At 32.7% G+C, this 22,209-nt stretch overlaps 1 protein-coding gene across 1 annotated transcript; it reads left to right on the forward strand.

The window, feature by feature from the left end:
* Positions 1 to 236: 236 nt before the first annotated feature.
* Positions 237 to 8,345, forward strand: LOC107897752 (glutathione reductase, chloroplastic). The gene is made up of 17 exons (XM_016823325.2): positions 237 to 373; positions 486 to 677; positions 1,563 to 1,627; positions 1,720 to 1,789; positions 2,413 to 2,484; positions 2,586 to 2,789; positions 3,521 to 3,594; positions 3,683 to 3,766; positions 4,112 to 4,199; positions 4,298 to 4,379; positions 5,193 to 5,266; positions 5,858 to 5,965; positions 6,112 to 6,176; positions 6,364 to 6,477; positions 7,205 to 7,304; positions 7,897 to 7,950; positions 8,037 to 8,345. The coding sequence occupies exons 2-17, from the start codon at positions 537 to 539 to the stop codon at positions 8,130 to 8,132; spliced, it is 1,491 nt and encodes a 496-aa protein (XP_016678814.1). The 5' UTR covers positions 237 to 373; positions 486 to 536; the 3' UTR covers positions 8,133 to 8,345.
* The last annotated feature ends 13,864 nt before the right edge of the window (positions 8,346 to 22,209 follow it).

Raw genomic sequence — 22,209 nt, forward strand, 5'->3', positions numbered from 1 at the left:
GATTATTTTGTCACTTTTTTATAACGTTAGTGACTGTTTTATTATTTTTTAAAAGTTGAGTGACTGATATGAAACCTAAGTGACTATTTTGTTAATTATTCTAAAATTGAGTGACTGTTAGTGCAATTTACATATTTTACACCACACTATGATATACGAGGTAAGGCAAATGCAGTAGCCGACTGTGCTACGTGTCAACTATCTGTCATTGCAAACGTTAGTGCTTACGTATTAATAAAGGCCTGTCTTGACTATCAAAAAGAATTTTATTTTTTTTTGGAAAGGCTGCTATTCTTCACTATAGAGCCTCGCAAACGCCCAAATCAAATCCCAAATTCGTTGCTTTTCATTTATCGAGGAAAACTCACTTCAGGTATATTTCCTTTTTTTATTTCGAAATTCAACGCTTCAATCTTATTATATCTTGTGATTTTCTTGGAAGCCAAACTGAGGCTGGCGCTTATTGATTTTTGTTGTTGTTCCAGTCTTGGATTTAGAGTTTCTGTTTTTAACATAGTTAGTTGAAGCAAGCAATCATGGCAAGGAAGATGTTGGTTGATGGAGAATTAAACCAAACGAATAAAGAGGGAGCTGAATATGATTTCGACTTGTTTGTCATCGGTGCTGGAAGCGGTGGTGTTCGCGCTGCCAGGTTCTCCGCTAACTATGGAGCAAAGGTGTGTGTTCCGATTTCCATGATCTCTTCATTTAAGCTAATAAATTAAACGAAATAGAACTTTGTTAATGTTTGGTTGGAGAAACATAGATTTTCTTTTTATTTTAAATGTGATCATCGATTTTGAATGGGATGGTTTGATTGTGTTCGGTTAATGAAGGTGAAGAGTATCACTTTTAAATGAGATTATATTCCTTAATTTAGCAACGGTGAAGAGACAATTTTTTTTTTAAGTGAGATTTTGTTTCGGATTTGTGTTCTTACTGGATGCTAGCATTTGAAGAGAAACATGTAAATGAACTGCAAAAAAACAACGGCTTCAACCTGTGTTTAATTGCTTCTTGCCTAACAATTGAAATTGGGGGAGAAAAACAATTAGGGTCTCATTCGTATATGTTATTTATTTTTATGGTGGGGTAGTGGGCTGGTGGCTTAATCAGATGTTTGAATTCTCTCTGTCTCTCTCTCTCTCTCTCTTTTATATATTTATATAATTGTTTTTGCTAGCGACATAGATTGTTTAATCTAAATGGTTTTTCTGTTATAGAAAATGAGAAATAGATTTTTTTTTTTTTAGTAAAATTCAGTGCTATATTCTGCTATATTAAGATACTCTTTTGGTTAACTCGTTGATTATTGTTCTGTTCTTTTTCTTCCTTCATTTAATTTTGATCACTAAACTTTTTGCACATTTTCTGTTTCTGCTGTGATGGAGTTGTTAGTCATTTCAGCTTTTCGCTCTTCTGCAACTTTGTTGTCTTGAAATTTATTTTGACTTTTTTATTTCTACTTTCTATACTTTTCTTCTCAAATATTCATTTTTGTATTTTAAAAATTCCATTTTTATTTATCTATCTATTATTTAAATCAATTTTCATGTTTGAAGGTTGGGATTTGTGAGCTCCCATTTCATCCAATCAGCTCAGAAGTCATTGGAGGGGTTGGTGGAACGTAAGTTACTTTTTTAACTTAAAAATAGTTTTAATGCATTTCTTTATGCCGCTATGTTCGCTTATAATGCTGTCTCACTTTCTGATTCACAGGTGTGTTATTCGTGGTTGTGTTCCCAAAAAGATTTTGGTCTATGGAGCCACGTTTGGAGGTGAAATTGAGGTGAGACAGTAATCCTTATCAGAATCACATTCTATGGAAAATCTATGATTGAATGATTTTGTTATATGAAAGATCTCTTTGTGACTATCTTGGTACATCAAGAGATTTGCTTGTTAATTATACAAGATTCAAGAATGTCATACAATAATCTGTTCAGTAACTTCTTATATAATGGTTGGAACATTTAAAGATTTTTGGATTCAGCTCTATTTTGAAGCATATACATTAACCCTTAGGCTAGAATTCTTTCAGGCTATGACCTCTCCAATTAGGAATAATATAACACTGTTGCACCAGCCATTGTGAAAATTCCATTCTTTATCTTGGTATTGCTCTACATTTATTTTTATGTTTTTAGAAAAAAGATGTGAGTGACAGTATATCAATCAGTTCTTGTGATGAAGTTTTTGTATTCATCATGAAAACCTTGTTACGTTGTTGTTAATATTTCTGATTTAGATGTTTGGTAGGCCTGTTTTCCCCCTTTTGATGTTACATTTTTTTAAAGATGCTTTTTATGTTTTATTTTGACATGAAGTAATCTAAGGTTGCTAGTAAGCCAATTGGTTTCAGGGCTTGGTAAATGCATTCTCTCTCTCTCTCTCTCTCTTTTTTCAATTTAGGATGCTCGAAATTATGGATGGGAGGTGAATGAGAAACTTGATTTCAATTGGAAAAAGCTTCTACAGAAAAAGGTACTTTGTAGTATCTTTCTGTTCCAAATTTTCTTTTTTTTTGGTGTTCTTTTTTTCTTTAAATTTAATTTAATATTTTTTTTTACTCTTTGAACTTGTAGACTGATGAAATAAACAGGCTAAATGGAATTTACAAACGGTTATTGTCTAATGCTAGCGTTAAATTGTTGGAAGGGGAGGGAAAGATTGTAGGCCCGAATAAAGTTGAGGTGACACAACCAGATGGCACTAAATTGTCCTATTCAGCAAAGCATATACTGATTGCAACTGGCAGCAGGGCACATCGTCCTCCCATTCCTGGGCAGGTAAAAAGTTGATTCAACACAATGAATTGAGTACTCTATATAACTATGATGCTATATTATGATGAAATTAGCATTTCATTTGTTGCATCGAGTATTTGTACAAACAAACCTTTTATAACTGCCCTACATGTGATACATGATTGAAAATTTATTTAATTGATCTAACTTTTTAGCTATATCTTTAGCTGGACCACAGTTACATTGGTGTGCGCTGGTCATAATATAAGCTACAGAAGCAACATTTGAACTTGTGGGTGTAAAATGGTAGCTCAACAGATTCAGTTGATTTAGAATACTGGCATGTGGAGTGTGAAGGACTTTTTTTTCCTTTTATTTAATCAAAACCACCAATTTTATTTGTGTATGCTGCTGGGCTGGATTCACAAGCCTGCAGATTTGGTTCAGTATACAAGCCGTGACATGCTTCTTGTGAGCAAGAATGAAGATTGTTTCCCTGTCATTATTTATGAACTTAGTTTCTTGTTTTTCACAATCTTTCTATAGTTACTCAGTTGTACATAGTTTTCCACCAAACTATGGGTTAACCTCTTCGTTTCTAGTGGATGCTTCTTGCCCTTAATTGTTTAGTCTTGTTACTAGTACAAGAAATATGACCAAATTTATTTTATAGAAAAATACAGTGGCTACTAGATTTTGTATGTTTTTGAGTGAGATATCACTGTTAACATTCTCCTTTTTGTTTCTTATTATCCCTCTTTTTGATGTTTTAGGAGTTGGCCATAACTTCTGATGAAGCATTGAGTTTGGATGACTTACCTAAGCATGCTGTTGTATTTGGAGGAGGGTATAGCATATCTTTTGATTCACTTGTTTGTACTTTTTATCATCTTAGTTTGCTAATGCCTATAGATGATATGTACTCTTGTGCCCAGGTACATTGCTGTTGAGTTTGCATCAATATGGCGAGGCTTGGGTGCTACTGTGGATCTCTTTTACCGAAAGGAACTTCCTTTGAGGTTATTATTTTGTCTGGTTTTATACATAATTGCTGGATTTTTCTGGTATTGCATAAGAATTCCTATATGATCTAAGTTAATTTAGGATATCTGAAATTTTCTGCTTCATACTTTGTACTGATGTTTGCTCTGGTGTTTAATTTGGAAATTTACATTATCCGAATCTGTTATTGGTATTTGGTTATTTTTCAAGTATTTAAAGATACTCATGAGAAGATTACCAGGCTGTTATCAAATAGGATGACATAGACTTTAGTGGTTGCTATCAGATAGGCTGTTATCAAAGAGGTCTGTGACCTAAACTAGGAGTCTAGGGCTGACTAAATTTATGTGTCTATGCTACAGAGGATTTGATGATGAAATGAGGGCAGTGGTTGCAAGAAATCTAGAAGGAAGGGGAATAAAGTTGCACCCACAGACAAATTTGACGGAGGTACTCAATTGCCATTTTTTATTCAATTTGCATTTCTTTTATTATCCATCAATATCTTTTCTTTCTAATAATGTAGGTTCTAACATATGTGAATTCAGTTGGTTAAAACAGATAATGGCATAAAAGTTATTACAGATCATGGTGGTGAGTTGATAGCAGATGTTGTACTATTTGCCACAGGTGATTACAATTCCTTTCTAGATTCCAAGCAAATGGTCTCTCATTTCCATATTCTTGTCTTTCAGTTTGTTCTGTATTGTTTCTCTCTCCATATTCTATGGATCTCACTATTGACTTTAGGCTTGCATTTTATATTTCGTGGCTCAATGGCAATAGCCATTACACCGCTTAGTGCTTTGATATCCATGGTGCCTTTTGGTTGTTTCTAACCATTTGTGGGTTGCCATCAGTTCTAATTCTATCGAATACTTACCATCATTTAAAGAATAATGTCAGCTTACTTGCTTTATTTATGCAATTTGTTACAAAATTGCCATTTAGTTCTCTGTGGTGTTTATATTCTCCATGATAATGTTTTGTGGTCATTTAACAGTTCGTTAATCTGGATGAGAAAACCTGCATACAATAACAATTTTTTAAAAAAAATTCTGTTAGAGGCTACAAAATATAGATCTTGTCATGTTTGTTATAATTATTACTCCTTGTAGGATTAGAAAAGTAACCATTACCACCTTGAACCTTACTATGCTGCTCTATTTATTTTATAATGGTTAGCCAAGTTTTGAATGACTTGCTGTTGTACTCTTATTTGGAGGTCTTGGTTAACATTATTGAATGTTTTTTGATATCTGCAAATGATCTGCATTTGAAGTTCTGAACTTTGATTTACTTTTACAGCTTGATCTTACAGCCTGCTATGTCATTGAAAAGATACTCTTTTTTATTTAGAGCTATAAATTTTTCATAAGTTTGATTGTGTGGTGATGTTTCCCTTCGCTCTCTCTCTTTCTGTCTCTTTTTAAATTATTACAGGCAGGTTACCAAATACAAAAAGGTTGAATTTGGAAGCTGTAGGTGTTGAAATTGATAAAACAGGAGCTGTGAAGGTTATTTTTATTTTTCCTATCATCTTTTATCCTTGTTTCTTACCATCAAACATTACTATTTTTATTTTTTATTTTATGAAATAAGTTGGCATCTGCTCACTGGACTGTCTACTGAAATGTCAACTTGCATGGCTGTGATTTCATTATGATTGATCTGAATAAACATGTGTTCTGAGGTTCTGTTAATTTTCTATTTCCTGATTCTTTGGATAAATGATTGACTATTGCCAGATAGGATTTTCAATCTCATTCCCTATAAATGTTTGAGTAGTAGACCTGCCTGTGGAAAGAACTATGATCTGGCTTACATTGTGTAAAGCTAAAATGGCCTTCTTTGAGTGGCATAGTCTATGGTGTATTTCTTTTTGTTTGGGCACTTCATTAGTTTTGTCCGTATGGCATGTCTTTGATGTAAATGAAGATGTCTTTTTATTCCTGAACATTTATCTTGAAGCGTTTGTTGGATATTTAGTTAATTTAATTATGTTAACCACTTTCTGTATTTTCTCCCACATTATATGAAATCCATTTGATGCATAACCTACTTGAATTTATGTTACAGCTCTGAGGTCTACCACCTTCATCTTGCAGGTGGATGAGTACTCTCGCACTAATATTCCCAGTATATGGGCTGTTGGTGATGTTACAAATCGAATGAACTTGACTCCAGTGGCCTTAATGGAGGGAACTTGTTTTGCTGTACATTTTCTATCTGAAGCCTTTTATTTTTCCTGTAGCAAACACGGTGTTTTTTGCTTTTTGCTTCACTTAACACATATGGTTACATGTTAAGCTTAATTTTTTTTCTTTCCTTTCCTTTTTTGGGGTTGGGGGAATGCTTGCAGAAAACTGTTTTTGGTGGCGAATCTAGCAAACCAGACTACAGAAATATACCTTGTGCTGTGTTTAGGTAATATGATTTCCCTCTTACGACATGCTTTGAGGACTGTATAATTATTGTTGTTGAGTGCATCCTTTATTTTAGACAAATGCATATATTTTATCTTTGGATGTATATATACGCTCAATTCTAGTTCATTGTTATATGTTCCTTTTTGTTTCAGCAAAATAATTGCTTTTCCATTCACTTTTTGCAGCATACCACCACTTTCAATTGTTGGTCTCAGTGAAGAGGAGGCAATTGAGCAAGTAAATGGTGATGTTCTGGTTTTCACATCAACCTTCAACCCAATGAAGAATACTGTATCCGGGTATCATACTGATTTGAGATGCTCATAGAAAATTAAAATAAACTTGTGCAGCTGCTTTTGTTCCTGTCACTCCTGCCCAGCTGCCCCTTCCTTTTTTCTGAAAGAGTTCATCCATCACTTAGTTATATCACATGTCTTCATTTGCATCTTCACTTTTGGACCTAGGTTATGCAGACTTGAGATTTGGTTTTAGACTTAGTGGCATGATGTCTTTTTGCAGTTTCTTATATATATAATTATTCAAGGATTAAGGCATCTGCCTGCAAAAATTTAAGGTGTCCAATATGGATGGTTTAGGGTAAATTGAAGATACTATGGAAAGTGGTTGTGGACTATATAAAGTGTAATGGTTGTGATTAGCCTGCTAACGTTTTGGGCATGAAGAAGATGATGGGAAGCGTTAATATTTAATATAATGTCAGTTAAACATCTAATATGGTCCGATATTCTAGATGTTATTATTTTATTATTGATTTGGGATGTGCTTGGGGTTATTCCATTCTGGCTTCTTCGGTAAGTGGCTTCCAGATCAGCTAATATAATTTTCAAAATTGTCTATTATCTCTAATATAATGTCAACTAAGCATCTAATATGATTCAAAATTCTTGATGTCAGAATTTCCATTTCCTTGTTCATTTGATCAGCAACCTCATACATAATTCTTGTACCTCTATGAGTAATATTTTGTTTTCTTTGCAAATTATAATTTCTTGTTTTTGCTTCTAGACGGCAAGAAAAGACGATAATGAAGTTAGTTGTTGACGCGGAAACTGATAAAGTACTTGGGGCATCTATGTGTGGGCCAGATGCACCTGAAATTATGCAGGTACTTTATTTGTCAGTTATTCTGATGTGCATGCTTGTGTTTGGTTAAATATCCTTGAGTTGGTAATTTAAATACAGATTATTATAAACAATATGAATGTAGTTGGTAATGTGGTCTGGTTTTGCAAGTGTATAGTGCAAATTCTCAAGAAATTTCATCGGATTTGAGCTACTGCATTTTCCTTTAAGAAGAAAATTTTCTTATCCATGAGTGATTTTGCTTCTTTTTCTTGATGGATAATTGAATCACTAATCCTGATGACAACGGATTTCTTGTTCACTGCAGGCTTCTTAGAGACCTTGCACCTTGTATTAGAATTTAGATGCAATGTCCTAGGGTAACAGTTAATGCTCGATTCAGTTATGTGTCAAAATATTATAAAAAATGGTAATGCGTGGATGTGGCCAATGTCCTTATCCATAGTTTTCCTTTGCATAAGCTGCATTTACGAATTAGATGAACTGTGGTCCATGTTGGAGGCCTTTATGTCTGGCAATAAGATGCATTAAGGAATAAGGTGAACTAAACTGCATGTTGTATATATCTTGATAATAATGTCTCTGATATTGCTAATTTTGGCTTTCCATTTTAGGGAATTGCTGTTGCTCTAAAGTGTGGAGCGACTAAGGCACAATTTGACAGCACCGTAAGTTGAAGTTATCACTAGATGATTACTCTAATTTGCCAGTATCTCGTCTTACGGATCAACTCTCTTTCAACTCTGCCCTGTAGGTCGGCATACATCCTTCCGCTGCTGAGGAGTTTGTAACAATGCGCTCTGTTTCACGGCGTGTTACTGCCCGGGGAAAAGCGAAGACAAATCTGTAGTGGATGTACAGCAAGGTAACTTTAGTGCTGGTAAAATGCAGTTGAATGCAACATTCACATGGTCGTGTATATATATTTCACAGGAAATGGTATTAGATGATCGTTGAATGCAACATCAACCATAAAGGACCTTCTACCGTATTTTGTCATATAATGTCATAATGTGACATGCCTTTTACGTGATTTTATATATTTATTTTGTATTTTATTAAATAGTAATTTTATTTATGTAATTGATATAGAATAATGTTATTAATATAATTAAAAGGGTAAACTCCACAAATTGTCACCAACTATAAAAAAAATTCATTTTAAACAGTCAAAATGAAAAATTTGTGATTGAAAATCTCACATTACATCATTTTAAAATTTACAAATACTCTTAATTTATTCTGATTTTAAAATTTTAAAGAAATATATAAAAATAGAAAAATAATTTTAAAAAATGTAATAGTAAATTTAAAATATATATATAAATAAAAAATATTGTTGAAAGTAAATAATAGGACCGTTTTACTAGAAAAGGCTTATTTCTTATTTTATTTACGGAAATGGGTTATTTTATTTATTATTTACTAGAATGGGCCAAAAATACAAAATTGTGTTCATGTAGAAGTGTTTTAAGGAAAATTTTCAAAAAAATGTTTTCTTGAAGGAGCGCTTTTGTCAGCAAAAAAATAGCTACTGTGGACGTGTTGACATGGCAAAAGTGCTCCCTCAAGACTCGTTTTAGCCCGTGTTTTTTTAAAGTTAGGGTTTTTTGCATGTTTAGTGCCTAGGGTTTGTGGGTTTAAGGTTTTAGTGGTTTAAAGTTAAGTTTTGCTAAAATGATTTAGAAATTTATTTGTTTAGGGTTTGGAGATTTATAAAATAAATTGGAGTTTAGGGATTTAAAAAAATAAATGAAGGTTTAGGATTTTTAAAAAATTAATTAAATTAGGTTTAGGGCTTTTAAGAAAATTAATTAACTTAGGGTTTAGGGTTTTTTAAAAATAATTTTGTGTTTAGGTTTTAGGGTTTTTGTAAAAGGGTTTAAGGTTGAGTCTTAAAAAAATTATATTTACAAGATGGATTTTGTTTTTTTTTTCAACAATAGTTTTTGAAAAAATAATTTTGAGAAGACGATTATGAAAAAATAATGACAAAAACATTTGAAGCAGGATGTACTCTTGACAAAAGTATTAGAAAAAAAAGCTCCCACGTGGACGCTCATTTTCTATAATGGTTTTTGAAAAATAATTTTGAGAAAACGGTTTTAAAAAAAATCTCAAAAACGCTTCAAATAGGATGCATTGTCAGCAAAATTACTAAAAAAATTTCTACGTGGACTTTTTTTTCTACAGTAGTTCCTTAAAAAATAATTATGAGAAGACGGTTCTAAAAAAATAGAATAAAAAATGCTTCAAGTAGGATGCACTGTCAGCAAAATTACTGAAAAAAGCTTTCACGTAGACGCTCTTTTTCTACAATAGCTTCTACTTGGCCCTAAGCTATAAATGAGCTGAATTTCATTCTCATGTTGCATAAGTTACAGTAAGAAAAATTAGAGAAGTTTAGAAGAATAGAAATTGAAGATGAGTTAACGTATTAGTGCTGTTATTTACTATAATAGTTAGGCTTGTGACACTGAGAATGACCATTTTTTATTGGAGAACACAGCGCGACTGGTTTTTAACCAGAACATAGATTTAACAGAACTTCGTAAAAGAATTAGGCGCAAAATCTTCGAAACGACACCAATGAGAGTTTCGTCTATTAAGTATCGATTTTGTGATTCGGTGGATCCCGTGACATATGACTCATTTGATATCAAATGTGGTCGTAGCTTGGAGGCGATAGTGTAGACTCCTCTCGCTAGTGGATCACCCTATCTTGAGTTATATGTACAATTTTCATCGCCAAATGAAGTATTTACTACTTCAACATCTACTGCTGTTCGAGAGGAATACACGACCCCTGCTCGATACTCTGTTAGTAAAAAGCAGAACACAAAAGCGCCTGTGTTTGATGGCAGTATGAAATACACGATCCCTACACGATACTTGATTAATGGATGGGACATACACCTCAGTGGGTCAATGTTCGATGCTGGAAATATGTATTCGGGAATGACATCAACTTCTAGTGGTAGGCAATCCACATCTGATTGGGAACGTTACGAAACGTCCACAAGAAGGGATGATGTACTAGCTACAACGTCCACCGGTGAGGAGACCTTGTACGTTGTGGATGATAGTGGGTTGGATTATTAGTCCGATGTTGACCTACCTCGAGAGCCTAGCCCCGATGGTGCAAAAGTTGCATTATTTTCTGAACTGAAACTTGTTCTAACTGAACCTGAAGACGATGAAGGGGGTTCAGATGAAGAAGGAGAGGATCTGCGATTCACGGCGTACTCGCCTCCAGCCCACATACATAATGTCGATCTATCGGCAAAATGATGCGTTGGAGTTTCCAGATCTACTACACAAAAGGCGTGACCTTAAAAGTTCGTCGTCGGATTAGAGTGAATTGGAAGTTGGTAAGGATTTTTCCAATAAGGATAGTTTTCTCAGTGCATTGAAACAATATAGCATCATGAATAGGGTTAACTACCACGTGGTTAAATTTAAATATGATAAGTTCAAGGCCAAGTGTGCAGTGCAAGATAGTATATGTTCATAGAAAATCATGGTTTCAGTTAGGAAAAAGATAGGGTTGTGAGAAATAAAGAAGTACAAAGGTCCACATACGTGTGTTACGGGGACAGTATCACTAGGTGTTTAGGGTTTTTGAATAATACTATTATTACTTAATGTTGTATTATTTAACGTACTTCGTTGACAGGTGTTTGACAATATCGTCCCAAGATGGATTTAAACATGATAGCTAGCTTAATACTATCGATGGTGAAGACGGATCACACGACTTCTGTGTCGGTCTTAATTGTCAATATTCGTAGCCAATTCAAGTATACACCTTCTTACTGCAAGGCCTGGATAGTGTATAGTGGGTGGGATACTTCATATAATAAGGTGTGGCAGTGGTGTCAAGTGTTAGAGAGGTACATCCCAGGTTGCGTAAAGAACCTTGAAATGGGCCCTGTGTACTACAATGACCGTTTACCCTGTAGATGCCAAGTGTTCAAGCGTTTGTTCTGGAGTTTTAAACAATGTCGGGACGTATTTGTGTACTGCAAGCCATTGGTACAAATTGATGGTACATTTATGTATGGTAGATATGCCCATCGGCTATTGCTAGCTGTGGCACAGGATGGTGGTGGGAGAATCCTTCCAATTGCGTTTGCAATAACATCGGGGGAGTTAGGTGATAATTAGGATTTCTCTTTCTAGGTTGAGGAGGCATGTCTGCCCCCAACCTGATATCTACGTTATATCAGATCGAGACACTAGAATACTAGCCGCAATTGAGTGACAGGGAAGCCTATGGGATCGTACACACCATTGGTATTGTCAAAGGTACGTTACGTCTAAATACTATAAGCAATATTGGTCTACTATTGAACGATGACAAGTGACCAACATGGGTATTTAATCTCCACTAATATAATTTCGTTTGTAATATTTAATTTATTACGAATGAAAGAGTGGTATGTAATTATCGCTATCAACTTATATTGATAGGGTACGAGATTAATAAGGACTGTTTTCATTAGATGTTGGAAATTTTACGGTCACTTAACGTTTAAGGCGCAGACTACCCCTATAACATACCTTTCGAGTAGTGGATACAAGCATACGACAATGGCCTACGATATGGTCATATGACTTCAAACCTGGCTGAATGCATAAATTCTGTTCTAAAAGGAACACGTCATTTGCCGATAACATCCGTTGTAAGGGAGACATATTTTCATTTGGCGGCACTATTCTAAAGCAAGCAGCGAGTTATAAATGTCAAATGCAAGGAGGCCATGTATGGTGCCAGAAGGTATTGCAAGAAATTAACAATGCAAAGACGCGGGCCAACATCATACACACAGTGTGTCACGGTCGCGATAACCTATGGTTTCGTGTGACGGAGTTTGACAAACCGAATTAAGGTATTACCAAAAGGAAATATCGTGTACACCTGAGAAATAGGACTTGCGACTGTGGGAGGTTTTGACGCACTTCGTTATCCATGTGCTTATGTAATTGCAGCTTGTCAGAATCTCTGTTTGGATCCCTTGAGCTATGTTGAAGAAGTGTACAAAATAGAATACATGTATAACATGTGGAGACACGTATTCCCACATGTTCCAGATGAACATAAGTGGTCGTCTATATCACTTACTCCGTTTAAGTTTTTACCGGATAGAGAATTGTGTCACAAACCAAAAGGTCAACTTACTCGAGTAGAATACGTGATAATATGGATATCTAGGAAAGAACAAACCAACAGAAGTTGTGCAAATGGTGTCAGAAGTTAGGTCATACAATTCAAACATGTCCAAATCGAAATAGTTTATAATTGCTTAAATGAAACTATGTTGCATTATTTCTATTGTCTTATTCAAAAGAACATCTATTTTATTAAATAAGACAAAATATAAAAAAAATTGACTATTAAAATATTCAAAACAACTTTTATTTTATTAAATGAAACAATATAAAAACAGTTTGTACAAATATATTAAAAAAATCAATGCATATGCCAGTCGAAATTAGTGCCACATGGGGGAAGTCGATAGTTTCATGCTGGATTCCTTTTTGGTTTAACTTTTGACGGAGGTTGTGGTTGTTCCGGCGAGGGTTGTGGTTGTTCTAGTTGTGGGCATTAGGAGGATAACCCACCTTAATAGAACAAAGAATGCAAAGGCGTTTGCATCACCCACAGTGAAGGTGTTTGAATCCCATAAGGCGATGGGGATTGGAAATGAGATGAGCTTCCCAATGGTGCATCGTGAGATCCCTTCTACGATGATAGCCTATATATCGTCGGTTGAGTCAGAGTCATCGGGAAATGAGATGCACCAGGTCATATATTCTAACTTGGCATAGGACTGGGAAAATGAAATAAATAAGGGTTAGGATATATATAAGGGCTAGGATATGCACCAACATAATCTGAAGGGGCTGTAGTGTGGGTGTCGTTGCTTGAGGTGTTGGGCCTGGTGATTGTGTGGCCGCTGTTGATAGACTTGTCCCATCATTTATTCTTGTTGAATTTAAAGGGTCCCGTCGTTACCTTTCGACACGGATTTACCAACGTCTTTGCTCTTCCGAGAGCAAATATGGCTTGCCATGGATCCTAAACTATGGTATGTAATATGGCGTGCACGCTAACTCTAGAACGATGATCGGTTCGGGAGTAGGTATATGATCATATTGATTTTCTCACATTTTGATATATTCCGAAAAGAATAGAGGCCAATGCATATTCAGTTCCTGCAAGTCGATTTTGTGCTCTTCATCGAGCACCTCAAGTGTCACGGGAATCGGTTGTCAGAATCTAAATTGTCGCAACACTTTATCCGTCTAGTGCATCTTGATAGTAACGTAGTTGATCAATGGTGCCTTAACATGCCAGATGTTCGGATTTTGAAAGAATTTATCCAGAATTACTATTCGAATTGCCGGATCCTCATATGGTGTCCATTGAAACTATATGAACGTGATAAAAATATTAGTTATATACATAATAGTAAATACTAAATACTAAATACAAAACGACTATGTTATGTATATATATTTCATTTAATACTTACATGCACTTCCGACCGTTGGTCTAATAGAAGTTGTATATCTTCAAGAGCAGTAGGTATTCCAACATAACTCGTTGAATCCTTCCACCTAATTAAATAATTTTTTAGCATAAAATTATATTTTAAATCTATGTAATAATTGTAAAATCTAATATAGATTTTACCTCGTTATGAGTGGGAATGTATATGGGTGGTTCACTCGATGACATAAAAATGGAAAACAAAATCAAGCCCATGATTGTAGTAATGATAGGTAACCTCCGATTTTGGCTTTATTTGGTTTCGTCACCTCGCACATCTCTCGGTACAGTGTTGCCAACACGGCAGACCCCTAACTAAGTTTATCAGCTGCTCTAAAATCAACGAGTTTTAGCAGCCACCTAACATGTACGAGGTTTCATGACAAGTCTGACATCAGATAACCTCCAATGATCTTAAGGATGTATGCCCAAGCATATCCTATTCTTTCTACTTCAATCGAATCATCCCCCAACTCCGGGAATGTGCCTCGTAACCAGCCCATATCGATTCGACCTTCGTAAATATTATCCAGAATCGCACCCAAAAGATCGTAGCATATGGCTCCCCAATCAACAGATTGAATGGACCCAGTGAGTACGGGCTCATCCACCGATAAGCTCAATTGTAATTGCACGTCGTCCAAAGTGATGGTACACTCCCCGCATGAAAGATGAAATGTGTGCATCTCGGGTCTCCTCCTCTCTATGAGCGCGCTAATAAGTTTCGGGTCCAACTTGCACCCCTAACCTCTATTGGCCACGTGCCAAAAACCCGCTTCCCTTAAGTAATTTCCTATCATTTGTGACAGAGGACCAGACATGTTACAAATATAACATTATAACACCCGATCTACCGACTATTATAAAAAATTATACAATAAAAATTAATTAAATTTACATAAATGAAAAAAGTTCAAAAATTGAAATTAACCTTTACCATTTTCATTTGTCGGATGGAGATATGTTTATAATCGAGACGAATTAATTCCCTAACCATTGTTAACACCATCAAATATCTTAGAAATTATAAAAAAATAATACTAATTTAGAAAAAAAATTAAAGGAAATAGTAAATTAAAGAGAGTTTTGAAAATTTAGGAAAAAATTTGAGAGCTTTTTACAGAATTTTGGAAGAAATGTTTGTGTGAAAAAAATAGTGGGGGGTTTATAGTTTTTTTTTTTACCGTTGGATCCCAAACGGTCAAAATTTTAAATAACCGTTGGGGGTCAAAAACACGAGCTAAAACGCATCCCTAAGGGAGCGCTTTTGCCATGTTAGCAAAGCGCATCAATGTCAATACATTTTTTGCTGACATGGCAAACCCTCAAGGACGTGCTTTTTTTAAATTTTCCCTTAAAATACTCCAATGCGGACACTTTTTTATATTTTTGCCTATTCCGATAAATAATAAATAAAATAACTCATTTCTATAAATAAAGTAAGAAATGAGCCTTTCTTAGTAAAATGGTCAAATAATAGTATATAAAATTTTAAAAAAATAAAAATAAATAAATACTTTTTTAAATAATATGATAATAAATTTAGATTTTATATTAATACTTATATGAATATTAAATAAAATAAAAATTCCTCCACTTTCCTCCCTCTCTCCCTCTTCCACAGAATCTACTGTCCCCTCCCCTCATCCCACCACCGTATCGAGTCAGTGGATCAAGTTTTTATTAAATGTGAAGGAGATGAAGTGATGATGGAAGAGTTTCATCCGCAGATGATTCAAGACTCACCGCCCAAAGATGTGAAGAAATTTATTTATTGGCACCTGATGAGCCAAGAGGGACTTAGATTGTATAGACGTTTTAAAGGTGTAAGCTTTTGACTTCCAATTTTTTTCCTTTTAGGAGCTGAAGTAAAGAATATTTCACATCCAAATTATGTTTTGTCTTCTAGCAATTCAACTGAAAGAGACAGGTAAAAGGCACATTTCTCGATGCTGTCATTGACTATGAGACCTAATGCAATTTTGACACAAATATTTTTTTTTTTTACTATCATTGAGGGCTATGAGCGTCTACCTGTACTTGCTTAATTGACAACGGTACTTTGACCAGCTGTTCTCATATTTCCTTGTAGGCTGATCTTCACATCCGAAGATGAAGAAAATAAAGACATAAAATTGTTGACACAATGGAAGGTGGTGAAGGTCACATACTTGCAAAGGCAAACGAAAGGCAGTGAAGGTCACAGAGGGAGAGGTAGGGACAGGGTGAAGGGAGGGGAGGGGAGGGGAGGGGAGGGGAGGGGGAGAGAGGGACCGGGTGGAGAGGTTTTTATTGTATTAAATATTAATATAATTATATTTATTTTATATTAATATGAATATTAATATAAATTTTAATTTTTTATTATATTTTATGAAAATATATTTATTTTTATATATTTTAAAATTTTATATATTTTTATTTCTTGTCAATAAGATTTTTTTATTTTATATATTTTTAAAAAATTATTATATTTTTTGAAAATATTTATGTATTTTTAATTTCTTGAACTTTTTAAAATTAGGATCAAATTGGAATCATTTATAAATTTTGAGGGTTAATTTTTTAAAATTATGACTAAATTGATATAATATGTAAAAGTTAAGAATCAAATTTATTATTATACTGACTTTTTTAATTGTCACGTCAGTTTATTGTTTCTGATTTAACAGGAACCATTAAAATGATCGAATTATATGACATGAATATTTAAATTGTAAATTTTGTATTTTGAGTGCTTAATATGAAAATTATTTATATATGTGTTGTTTACCCTAATAAAATATATTAATTATTTTGATAATTAAAACATCAAACCATAACTAAATTCAAAACGAAATAGTGATGAAATTTCTTTACTTTAAAATAAATTAACTACAATTTGAATGAAAATGGTTGAATGTTAATTTATTTATTTTATAATGGTAGGTATTGTTTTTATTTTATTGAAAGGATAAATCCAGAAATTGGTACTCAAGTTATCTCAAATTAGATAATAATATTTTTTTGTCACAAGTGACATTTAAATTATTATTTTTTCAATTTAATACTTTTGTTAGTTAAATTGTTATATCTATTTTAAAATAAACTTAATCATAAATTGTCACTTAAACTATACCTTCTTCTTTTTCCATTTTGGTACTTCAAATTTTTTTGTCGCAAGTGGTATCAAATTATTATTTTTGTCAAATTTGTACTAAATTGTTATGTTTATTTTTTTTTAAAAAAAAGATAATCAAATAAAAAATGACATGTCATAACGTTGCCTACATAAGGGTACGAGGGCCGGGTAAGCAAAACTAGATACGAAGGGCCTAAATTAACGTAGAGTCATCACTATTCACTAACCAATTAGGGCTAGGTTGGTTAGCCACCTATCGTCTAAAAGTCTAGAATTAATACTACGAAAAATCCTAAAAGTATAGACTCAATTTCATCACAAAATTTCGAGTTCGGGAGTACGGTTACTTGTGGGGAAGGTTATAGCACCCCTACAACGCCTCTCCGAGGATAGTCCTACGAGGTCTTAGGAGCTAGTTTTTTTTTAATTTTATATTTAAGCATATTAATGTTTTAATCTAGGCTAAAATCTTATGGAGATCTTAAATAAAAACTCTAAAGAAAATGTCTTCGGTTTACTTGTAACTCGATTAATGTGTATTCACCAAACTTATCAAATTTTAAACTTAAATTAGATATTTTTATTTTTAACGGGAACCTAAAGGATACCTAAATAATTTATCTTCAATTCCTAAAATTAATTCTATCTTAGAATTCTAAAAAAAAAACTAGAAATTATCAATGAATTAAGAGAAATATAAAATTCATCTACAACTTATTCGATATTTTATTATTTTTTAAAAAGATTTAATTAATAACATTGAACTTATCAAGATCTTACAAAAGTATCCTATGTCGAGTTTGTGATTTATCTTACTTTAAAATTCTTGATCTAAGGTTTAAATTCATCAAAATTCTAAAATAATATATCTTAAATAATATTTATTAGCTTTCTTAAAAAGGTTTCTAAAATAAAATACCTAGAAAGACCTGCTCATGATTTATAATTCACCTACAAAAATCTTTAGTTTTAATCTTGAATAAAGTCCTAAAGAATATTTACATATTAATTTAATATTCTAATCATATACGATATTTAAAATTAGTTTAAAACCCTAAAAAAATATCTTACATATTATTTATAATTTTTCTAGGGTAAGTGGTAGATAAGATCTTAAAGACTAACCTAAATTCGAATGTAAAAACCTTATAGTTTCATTAAAATGTAAAAACGTTATGATTTCATTAAAATGTAACACCTACTTAACTAACTTCATGTCAATAATTATAGGATGAAAAAATGACCTAAGGTTTCCTCTTTTAAAACGAATAGTAATAAAATAGAAAAATTAATTAAATTGGCTAAAGTGAATGAAAAGTTAAAACTCTTTCAAAAAAGACAATAATAAAAAAGAAAACTTAAATAAATGAAATAAATAAGACATTGACATAATGATGATAATAATAATAATACACATTATTCATAATACAATAAAAGAATCAAAGTAACATAAATAAATGATATTAAAATGTATGTAAGGGGAATGTGTATATATATATAAATGGACATGAAAATAAATAAACACAAAATAAGAATAAATAAAAATTATACAAGTGTGAATAAATATAAAACATTAAAATAAAGTGCATAATTGACATTAAATATATAAGGATAAATGTAAACGAAAGGGAAGATATAAGTGTAAATAATTTATTAAAGATGGAAACAAATGACATAACTTGATTTTGGGACTAGAAGATAAAAAAATATAGAAGGCAGATGACTGATGTAGCAATTAATCTACTTTTAATTTTGAAATTTCGGATTAAATTGAATGTTTGAATAAACAAAAGGGTTACGGTGTAAATAGGTCAGAGAGTGAGGGCAGTGCTACAAAAAATAGGGTATTTTTTTGTAAATTTAAAAAGTAATGGGTGAGAATAAATTACCTATTTTTGGCACCATAAATGAAAAAAAACTATTGATTCTTTTATTTTAACCTCATTTTTTCAAAAAAAAAAAGAAGAACATTTTCCTCTTTCTCTTCCTCCTTCTATGTTAGCAATGGCTCCACCACTGGAGAGTCGAAAGCCCAACGTTTCTCCAACCTCTGGTGATGGTTTTTTTTTTTTGCAAAATCAAAGTTTTCTTTAAAAAAATCATGTACTTTTCTTAAAAATCAAAATTTTATTTCGAATAGTTGAAAAATATCAAAAATTTGTTTTAAAAAATCTAAACTTTTCCTTTAAAACGACTAAAAAACATATTTTTATTTTAAAAATCTAAACTTTCTTTTTTTTTTAAAAAATATTTTTCTTAAAGATCAAAGCTTTTATTTTAAAATATTTGAAAAAAATCAAAATTTTGTTTTAAAATTTAAACTTTCCTTTAAAATGATTAAAAAAAACATATTTTTAGTTTTAAAATCTAAACTTTCTCTTTTTTTAAAAAAAATCTAAACTTTTCTTAAGATCAAACATTTTTTTTAAAGAAACCTTTATTTTAGAAAGGGAAAGGAAAAAAATCTCTAGCCCAAAGCTCAATCCCTCATGACATGTCTATAGCAAAAAAAAAAAAAAAAATACTTCTTGTTTTTTATTACCTTTTTTTTAAGAACAAAAATATGAAAAGTCTTTTTTTTTTCATTTCGTTTCATGTATATATATTATTTTTAATCTTTTTTATTTGTAAAATAAATGATAATAATGATATTTAATAATAATAGTAGTGATGATAATAATAATAATTTGGGCCATTGACAGGCCTAAAAAGAAAAGAAGAAAAAAAATAAAGGTCTCAAATTAACTAAAATTGGGTGGGCTTCGAACAGCCCAAGAGAGAACAAAAATTTAAATGAGCCTCCAATTAGGCTCATTGTCTACATGACATGTGGCAAAAAATATTATCATTTTTTTATATTTTTTTATCTCTTCAAAATTGGACCGATGTTCGAACCAATCAAGCTATTAGTTCTTGGTTTGATCAGTTTGTTTTGTTCGGTCAAATAAATTATTTAAAAAATTCACAAAAATAAAATATTTAAACAATAAAGAAAATCAATACAACTGATTTTTTTTGTACTGATTTTTTTTAGCTTGGTCCAATCGGTCTGTATTGGTTAGCTGGTCAATTACTTCAACCTTTACCTCTGGACTAGTATCCCAATCAATACTTGGTCAAGCCAGTTCGATTGACTGGTTTAGTTTTGAAAACACCGATTTTGATCGACAAAATAACTTTTTCAATCCTGTAAGGTAGGTAGTTGGCGTATTGACTTTAAAAAGGCAAATTTTGAGCATTGTTGGTATTGTCGGACATTATAAATGAAGAAAAAAGAAAAAAAAATAAATAGAGAAATAATGTAAAAGAAAAAAAATAAAAGAATTAAAAATATTTTTTTAAGGTTATATGCTGTGGCGATTTATTATTGGTTGGATTTGTTTTCAATGGATATAACATTTTAGTATAAAATGAGTAACAAAAGAATAGTTTAGGAACCATTTATGACGAGAAAAAAGTTTAGCTACTAAATTGTGAGGTAAGCCATTTTTAAAATCAATTTAACGATTTGACTAATAATTGGACTAATAGAAGTACCAATTCGAGATAATAAAAATAGTTTAGATATCACTAATGAAAAAAAAATTTAAGTATCAAAATAATATATATATAGTTTAGATACCAATTTGTGTAATACCCTTAACCCATATTCGTCACCGGAATAAGGTTACAGAGCATTACCGAAATTTACAGAACAAATACAATTAATTCGTGTCTTTTACTATTTATATCTGTATCAAATCATAATTCAATCATGTTATCCCTTAAATGGACCATCGAGGTCCTATTTATACATTAGAAACAAGTCGGGGCTAAATCAGGAACTTAGAGAATTTTTCATGAAATTTCAAAATTTTTTAAGTGCAGGGGACATACACTCGTGTGGTCAGGCCATGTGGGCATTCAATGTGAAGCACACGGCTGTGTCCCAGCCCGTGCTCAAACTAGGGTAGTTATTGACTTGGGTTACACGGCCAGCCACACGCCCGTGTGCTAGGCCGTATGGACAATTTAATTTTCAAAAATAGGTATAGGATTCACACGGTCAAGACATACGCCCGTGTGTTGAGCCATGTATTTCACACGGTTGAGACACACGTCCGTGTCTCTACCCATGTGACCAATTCGGAGCATTTTGTTTCTCAATTTTTAAGATGCAGGGGACACATGGCCAAACGACACCCTCGTGCGCATGGTCGTGTGTCACACACGGTTGACACACATGCCCATGTAGACAAAATAAGGCCACTTCCAAGCCTTATTTCTCACCCAAATTTTGCCTTGTACCTACATTAAAACTTGCATACATATACCAGCCAATTCAAGACATTAAACCAAGCCAACATTAACATTATACATGATATATCATTACATGTATTTAAAATCTCCTTTTGTAAAACACATATGTTTACCATAATTCAATCTAGCCATATCAAACACACATATATTAACCATATTATAGCCTTAGGTATATATGCACTAAATATACCATTACTAGCCATTCAAATGGCTAGATTACAAACAACCATTTACATGCCAACATTGACTAGTTAGCCTATACATGCCATTATACCAAATTAAGTTTGCTATTTATACCAAAAAGAGCTGAAAGATAGGGTGATGATGCTTCGACCGATTCCAACCATTACGAGCTTCCGAGCACTATAAAACAAAGAAAAGAAAATCGAGTAAGCATTTCAAATGCTTAGTAAGTTTGTATAACAGGAAATTAACTTACCAATCATATTCATTTAAAGTAAGCATACAAATATGCATCCAAAACTATGTGGCCAAATTGCCTAGACACATACTCACATCAAACAAGTTAGTCATGAAATTTACATGATTATCAAGAAAAAGAGATGAGCTCACCATACATCCATTTTCAGGTAATTCAAGAATATTCAAGACATAATTCATTTAATTCTTATATTTTCTCATATCAAGAGTTTTGTCCATTGAATTATTGAAATATCAATGGATACTCAGGTACTACACATAAGATGTACTTATTAATGATCCGTCAATTCATATTTGGGGGTGCTCTTTAAAGCACATAACCGGGAAGCACACTCTCGAGTCTTATAACGGGAAGCTCACAAAGAGCCATATCGGGAAGCTTATATAGAGCCTATCGAGAAGCTTATCTGGGCTATATAACGGAAAGCTTATAAGAGTTGTAACACCCCAAACCCGGCCTGGAAGTTAAGGCCGAATCTGTCGATGTCACTTGAGAGTGTTTTTGAAATG

This window comes from Gossypium hirsutum, chromosome A10 (assembly GCF_007990345.1).
Source record: "Gossypium hirsutum isolate 1008001.06 chromosome A10, Gossypium_hirsutum_v2.1, whole genome shotgun sequence".
In the NCBI taxonomy this organism is placed as follows: domain Eukaryota; kingdom Viridiplantae; phylum Streptophyta; class Magnoliopsida; order Malvales; family Malvaceae; genus Gossypium; species Gossypium hirsutum.

Excerpts from the sequence above, each read along its gene's own strand:
- LOC107897752 (XM_016823325.2), top strand. The coding sequence starts at position 537 with ATGGCAAGGAAGATGTTGGTTGATGGAGAATTAAACCAAACGAATAAA. Across the intron at positions 1,628-1,719 it reads ATTGGAGGGGTTGGTGGAAC|GTGTGTTATTCGTGGTTGTG; the intron begins GTAAGTTACTTT and ends TCTGATTCACAG. Across the intron at positions 4,380-5,192 it reads TGTTGTACTATTTGCCACAG|GCAGGTTACCAAATACAAAA; the intron begins GTGATTACAATT and ends AAATTATTACAG.